Raw genomic sequence first — 7,895 nt, 5'->3', positions numbered from 1 at the left:
TGCACCGCGCGTCTTTTTTTTTAAATGAAAATTAACAGTGTTTGTTTCCGCCGTTTCGCACCCTTTTGCAAAATGTAACTCTGTTATTCAATGTCATTTTGTATACACTGCAGTTTCAGTTGAACACAACTACAGTTTCATTTCGATATAACTATAGTTTCATTCGATATTTATAGACTCAAATATGTGAAAATGTTATTTAATTTTATTTTATATACACTATAATTTCATTAAAACACAACTACATGATCATTTTGATATAATTACAGCTTCATTGTACAATATACACTCAAATATGTGAAATGTTATTCAGTTTCAGTTTATATACACTGCAGTTTCATTTCACTATAACTACAGTATCATTTTGATATAACTGCAGTGTCGGTTTGGATATACTGTAGTGTCAGTTAGTGTTTAATACACCAAACAAGCGGACTCCGTTAACTCTAACGGCGGACCGTTTCTTTACTTAAAGAAACGATGTCGTTTTTGACCGCGGTGCACATGCACCGCGGTCTATAATATAACGACTGGGAGATTACCAATCATTATTGTGTGGACCATGATCCATACAAGTTGTATGGACCATATTTTGTATATTGTAAAATAATGTACATTCAATACAAATAAAATGTACATTCAAGACAAAAATAATGTACATTGTATTTAGGGGATGTACATTATTTTTGTACTGAGTGTACATTATATTGTATTATTGTATAATGTACATACAATACAAAAATAATGTACATTTAGGGTGTGTTTGGTTGATGGGTTTTGCCCACAGGAATGTGTATGAAAGTCATTGTTATTGTTTGGTTGATAAGTTTTTAGAACACTACTATGGGTTTCAAATACCCCATCAATTGAAAAATTCATACCCAAATAAAGTAAGGATTTTATTCCCTTATTCATTTTAAGCACTACTATTAGTAACCATTCTCATTCCACCCTACTACCAAACATGTTAAATACTTTCACTAAAATCCATTATCATTACCAAGTATTTGATACCCAGTCTGATTCTGATTTCCATGTGCGAATCAAACACATCCTTAATATATTAAAAATGTACTTTTTGTTATGATCCACATAACATTGTGTGAACCATATAATTTTGTGTCGGAGACTACTATCCATCACAACTTGCTTTGTAAGAGTACAATCATACTAGACCAACTCACACATGCCATGCTTAGGGGTGACCACGGTTCCGGTTCCGGTTCGGAATCGTCGGTTCCGGTTCCGTGGATGGCGGAACCGGAACCGGAACCTTATAGTAAGGTTCCGTTTCCGGTTCCGGTTCAGAACCGACGGTTCCAACCGAAATTATTAAAAATTTTTTTTAAAAAAATACTATAATATTTATTTTTTTCCGGTTTGGAATTGGAAACGCCGGTTCCGGTTCCACGATTTTACAAACCTTAACCGGTTCCGGTTAAGAACCGGAACCGGAACCGTACGGACGGTTCTGATTCGCACAGTCACGGTTACAGTTCGAACCGGAACCGTGGTCATCTCTAGCCATGCTATTGAGCTAGCTAGGCTGCCATAGCTAGCTTTTTGACAATACTAACATGTTTACTCAACCGGCCATCTGGTTGTCTTCTTCAAAAGTTACCAACAACAAATCTTCAGTCATTGGTTCTCGATTTTAGTATTCAGGGTTAGTCAGAATCTCACTGGAACCCTAATAATTGGTATCTACAGGTCAATAACTAGTTCTTGGGTTTTGATGCACGAAAATAACATGTTAATGAAGTTAATTGTAACTTTTAAAAGTTTAAGGTTATTTGACATTTTTCCCTTATACATTCATTATTATACTAATACACATATTTACATTTTTACACCTCACATTTTATGTTTTTTCTTTAGCAATCATAAATCTAGTTGTTAAGTTATAATTAGAATTAAAATTACATTAATGTTTTTTTGAAAATATATGTGGTGCTTTATTAAAAATATGTCGAAATAATGTCTGGTGGGAGAAGATCCCAGTACATAGCAGCCGATTGCTGATATGCTGAAGTAGCTAAGGCATGAGCTATAAAATTGTCTAGTCTAGAAATAAAATGGAAAGAACAAGACTGAAAATAAGTTGTAGCTGCTCTGCAGGCGTCAATGGCATAGCCGACGTAAGTGCGAAACGTAGTAGACGGTGTAGTAAGATAACGCTGTAGCATTAAACAATCTGTATATATTTCGATGTTCTGTTCCCCTCGATCCTTTAACCATGACAAAGCCTCCTTGCATGCCAATGCCTCGGCCATAAGTGGTGAGAAAGAATCCGGGAGGGGTGCACTGAAGGCCGCGACATACCCTCCATTCATGTCTACGAGGATTGCCCCAACCGTAGCCTTGCCCGTATTGTGTATAAACCCCGCGTCGATGCGACATAGCCTCCGAGGTGGCTCTTCCTGTACAATACCGTGAGGTCCGAGTGGTGCATGAGAGCCAAGATGTTGAGATTGCGTTGCAGGCAGTGGTACGTGGTTTTGGACTGCTGGCGGGTTTGCCCTTCTCCATGCATGCAATGCCGAATTCGCTGCTGCCAACAAAGATTGTGGCCGTGGTAATAGAGCATTCCAAACCGCCCCGTTCCGTGCTCTCCAAATATTGTAGAGGATTGATGCTGCATATAACATCCCATCAAAATCTAAAACATTTAGGAGCTCACCAAACCAAATATGAAAAATATTCGTTATAATATTGGGGATTGGAAGGTTGGATCGGTCCCAAATGTTCTTTGCAAATTCACATAACACTAAAGCATGCATAGTGTCCTCTTGAGATGATCCACACATGGCACAATATGGGTTTACTTCTACCCTCTTTATAAGCAAGTTAGAAGTGGTAGGCAGTATATCACAAATGGCTCTCCATAGGAACATTCTCCATTTTGGGGGTATTTTGAGTTTCCACAAGGTTAACCACTTTGTAAAGGTCCCATTCTCATTCCCATAATTACCAACTATTAATCTGTATCCGCCCTTTACAGAATAAACTCCTCTCGGGTCCCCAGGCCAATACCAAGTATCATCATAATCCGGAGAAACTGGTATTTTAAGAATATTTGCCACATCACTAGGATGAAAAAGATCAGTTAAAATTGAAAGATCCCAAGTCCGTGTTTGTTGATCAATCAATCTCACCACCTTAGCATCCTGTAACTGTACTGGCATCTCTGTTTGTATCATGGGGTCTTGGTCGTCCTGTAACCAAGGATGGGTCCATATGAGTGTAGATTCCCCATTTCCAATCCTCCGTCTTACCCCACTACAAATGATACTCTTGGCTGCCATAATACTCCGCCAGCAGAAACTAGGATTATTTCCCACTTGTGCATCAAAAAATGAGCCTTTGGCATAATACCGTGCTTTATATATACGAGCTACCAAGGACTCAGGTTTAGTAAGCATTCGCCACGCCTGTTTTCCCAACATAGCCAGGTTAAAAGCACGCAATTCCTTGAATCCCAAACCCCCATATTTCTTAGGAACAGACAGTTTGTCCCAAGCCTTCCAATGTATCCGTCTATCAGTTCCAGAGTCCCATCAGTAACGATTCATAGTCCTCTCAATCGCTGTACAAACAGAAGTTGGCAGCAGGAAGACACTCATTGAAAAGGTAGGCATGGATTGTACTACACTTTTCAATAAAATTTCTTTACCTGCCTGTGATAATAACCTCTTATTCCATGACCCAATTCTTAGCCGGATTTTATCCTCTATATATGCAAAAGCTGCCTTTTTGTTTCTCCCTACAAATGAGGGGAGTCCCAAATACTTGCCAAAATTAGGAGCCTGGCCAACTCCTAGAACTTGCGCCACCACTTCCTTACTTGCGTTACTCGTGTTCCTACTATAACATATGCTTGACTTGTGGTAATTAACCACTTGCCCAGATAAATCCTCATAGACTGATAGACACCTTTTGATCTCACTGGCCTCTTGAACATTGGCTTTAAAAAACAGAAGGCTATCATCAGCGAAAAACAAGTGAGAGATTGGGGGAGCACCTCTTGCCACTCTGCATCCATGGATCAAACCCCTATTGTGAGCCTGCTGTAATAACAAAGAAAGGCCCTCTGCACAAATAATAAAAAGATAAGGAGATAATGGGTCTCCCTGCCTTAAACCACGTGTGGGTAAAATAGGTTCACTCCTAGAGCCATTCACCAATAAATTATACGAGACTGTAGATACACAATTCATGATTAACTGCACCCATCCAACATCAAAACCCAAAGCCAACATCATTTTTTCCAGGAAAGGCCACTCCATCCGGTCATAGGCCTTTGCCATATCAAGCTTCAGAGCACTCCACCCCACCATGCCACACTGTTTCCTGTTCAAAAAATGACCCACCTCCGCTGCTACCAAAATATTATCAGTTATAAGCCTATCTGGAATAAAGGCACTCTGCGATTCCGATATGACTCCTTCCATCAGCGGTTTCATTCTATTTGTTATCATCTTTGCCATAATCCTATAGATCACATTACTGAGGGCTATAAGACGCAAGTCAGTTACTAGCTCAGGGGTCTTTTTCTTTGGGATCAAAATAATATCTGTACTGTTTAAGCTAGGTGGTAGATTGCGTGAGTTAAGACATCCCATGACAAAAGTCGCAACATCCCCCCCTACCACATCCCAAAAATGTTGATAGAACCCCGGGTTCATTCCATCCGGGCCCGGTGCCTTATCAGGAAACATTGCAAACAGGGCCGATTTAACTTCATCAAATTCAAAAGGCCGTAACAACAACTCATTCTGTGCCTGAGTGACCCGCGGAACAATTCCCTCAAAAAAACTCTCCCCAGATCCCGGATTTTCAGAGCAAAAAATACGATTGAAATATTCCAAAATAACATTATTCATGGGTTCCCCTTCCACCCAATCCCCATTATCATTCATTAGTCTGACAATAGTATTCTTCTTTTTACGATGAGAGGCGTACCTGTGAAAGAACTTGGTATTGGCATCGGCCTCCTTGAGCCAGTGTTGCTTGGCCCTCTGCCTCCAGTAGGCATCCTCCTGGGCTTCAGTACGGCATAGAAGTTGTTCCAGGGATTGAAACTCAGCAAGCGAAGCCGGGTCCGTGCATCCCCTTAGTCGTTGCTGCTTCTTCTTAAGATCAATAATCTGCTTACCATACTCTTATGGTGCCGATCTCCACCCCATCGTGTTAATCGACTACCACAGTATTCAATACAATGCTGCAGACCCTGTCCCCTTCCTTCCTGCCATGCCTGCTCGACTATCCCTCTACACCCCTCCTCATATAACCACGCTGCCTCAAAACGGAATCCCCTCCTTCTTGTTCCATTCGTCCCTAAGGATTCATGGATACCCAGATAGATAGCCGAATGATCAGATTTTCGGGTTCTCAAGTTCACCACCCTGGCCATTGTTACCATACTACGCCACTCATCTGTTGCCAGGACTTTATCAAGTCTCTCCTCAATCCAATCAACTGTTCCCTTCCCCTTCTCCCATGTGTACGGATAGCCCTCCATTGGCATTTGAGTCAAACCACAGTCCCCAATAGTATCCCCAAAACCGCGAAGGAGGCTATTCGGATGTGGATTTCCCCCTCTTTTCTCATACTGAAATAATAGATCATTGAAGTCTCCCACTACGATCCATGGAAGGCCGGATCTAGTTGATAATGCCCTCAAAAGGTCCCATGACTCAGAACGTCTGGTTCGTTCCGAGAAACCATAATAACACGTCATACGCCACTTCGGGAAGCCGGTTATAGTTACCTCAATATCCACATAATTCTTTGAGTAACTGAGGAGCCTTGCTGTATTATTCTTCCTCCAGAACAACGCTAAACCACCACTTAGTCCTCTGGAACCACTGCTATCAACATAAAATAACCCCTCAAATCCAATCTTGATCCGAAGACGCTCAGCATGATCGCGTCCCACCTTAGTTTCCATCAGAAATACAAAGTCGGGTTGCTTACGGGACACCATGTCCACCACCTCCTGAACTGTCCGTGGATTACCCAAGCCACGGCAGTTCCAAGATAACGTACTCATAATGATGGGCGGGACTGCCCAGCAGTACCCGCCATAAACAAGTTTTTTGAAACATCTGCCATAGTAGTATCTTCACCCTCACCCCTCCTACCGCCCTCATATCCCCCCTCCCTCCTCCTCTTAGCCACCGCCTCCACGACCGTTTCGGCCACCCCTCCACCACCCGAGACCACCAAATCTTCCTCCTTACCCATCCCACCACCCAATCGGTTCCCCGTTGCCGCAACCACCCCCTCCATAACCCTCGGCCTGCCACCGACCGGAACCAACCAACTTTCTCCCACCTCCCTCGGACCCCTACCACCCCCCACCCTCATCTCCGCACCATACGGGTATTGTTCAACCGGAACCATAGAGACCCGAGCCTTCACACAGAATTTATACGAGTGCCCCATCAATCCACAGAAAAAACAAAAAGTGTGCAAACGCTCATACCTGAAGTTAACCCAACATGTGGTCTTATCACGTTTCAACAACTTCATACGTCTCCGTAGCGGCTTATCCACCGGGATCGATACACGGATACGGTAAAAGGCCAACCAAGGTGCCCCCACAAACCTCTCATCATGCTTAACAAAAGTTCCAATGAAGTTACCCATCTGCTCTAGAATCGGCTGAGACGTATAACCCATAGGAACATCATGCAGTTGCACCCACATGTCAACCGTATTCAGAACCACATTAACCGGCAACACCCCATCCTCAACCAGGCTACACACCAAGGTATTGTTTTCAAACGCCCACGGCCCTCCATCCAGTACATAATCCACATCCGTTTTATGAAAGAAAACGAATAGAAACAAGCCCTTCTGTATCTCCGTGACCATCACCCCCATCACCGGTTGCCAAACCGAAGCTAAAACTTGCCTCATATACTCTAACTTGATTAACTTCGCAGTTAAAAATCTGCCCACCATACTCCACGTCTGCACCGGCGGTTCCGAACCTGGCTCCTCCACCTCATCAACCGGTGAGAAACAATCCTCCTCATCGTCGATGGCGATGTCCGCCCAACGCTCCGCCAAAGCCGTAACATGGTCAGAATTCCCCTCGGTCGCCATGTGATCTCCTGCGTTACAATTTTACTGCCTACCAAGAAACAGCAGCAATACCAAAGCTACAATATCCGAAACAGCCGCAATTATTATTGAATAATAACAAAACATAAAGCAGCCGCAATTCTTGAATAATAACAAAACATAAAGCAGCCACAATTCCTTTGAAATAATTGCAACTCTTTTTTTGAAGAATAAATAATTGCAACTCTTAAAACCAGCAGCAATTCCACAAATCCTGATCGCCGAAGCCGCAATCCGTAACAAGATCCCAACCGAAGCTGATGCAATAATCCTGATCGCTGGAAACCGGTAATGATTGTCGGAAGAAAATATGAAAATTGCGAAACCCTAGTTAACCCTAGGAGAGGAAGCAAAACCCTAGAATTCTAGAGAGATAAAATTAATGTAATTGTTTGCAGTGATAAATTTTACACTAGGCTTTATTTCTTGTCCATTTGCAAATACTTTCTAATTTTTACAATTCTGTTCTTAGTTTTGCCTACACCATTTTCAATCTAAGGATTTGTTAATTTTTTTTCTATGGTTGTTACAATTTATTTTCTAATTGGTATATTTTACTTGCATAATTTTTATAGTGTTGGTATATATAGCTTTTAGCTCATATCTTCTGATGGTTAAAAACAAATTTATTATTTTCCCTTTTATTTCTTTGCGTTTCAACAAAATGAAGTAATTTATTATTTGAAATTAACTACATATAATTGTATATATGATAGTATAAATTGTTGAATATTAAATATGATTGATGATGATTTCAATTACTG

The 7,895-nt window shown here is 41.6% G+C and overlaps 1 protein-coding gene across 1 annotated transcript; it reads right to left on the bottom strand.

Annotated features, from left to right (window-relative positions):
* Nucleotides 1-1,861: 1,861 nt before the first annotated feature.
* LOC109191994 lies at nucleotides 1,862-5,950 on the bottom strand. Its single transcript, XM_019342623.1, has 4 exons — nucleotides 5,156-5,950; nucleotides 3,691-5,039; nucleotides 2,005-3,537; nucleotides 1,862-1,889 (listed from the first exon to the last, which is right to left on the bottom strand). The coding sequence occupies exons 1-4, from the start codon at nucleotides 5,948-5,950 to the stop codon at nucleotides 1,862-1,864; spliced, it is 3,705 nt and encodes a 1,234-aa protein (XP_019198168.1).
* Between the last annotated feature and the right edge of the window lie 1,945 nt (nucleotides 5,951-7,895).

The sequence above is a fragment of the Ipomoea nil genome, unplaced genomic scaffold (genome assembly GCF_001879475.1).
Source record: "Ipomoea nil cultivar Tokyo-kokei standard unplaced genomic scaffold, Asagao_1.1 scaffold1735, whole genome shotgun sequence".
In the NCBI taxonomy this organism is placed as follows: domain Eukaryota; kingdom Viridiplantae; phylum Streptophyta; class Magnoliopsida; order Solanales; family Convolvulaceae; genus Ipomoea; species Ipomoea nil.
The sequence above is the reverse complement of the archived record's forward strand: the minus strand, read 5'-3'. Positions and strand labels throughout refer to the sequence as shown.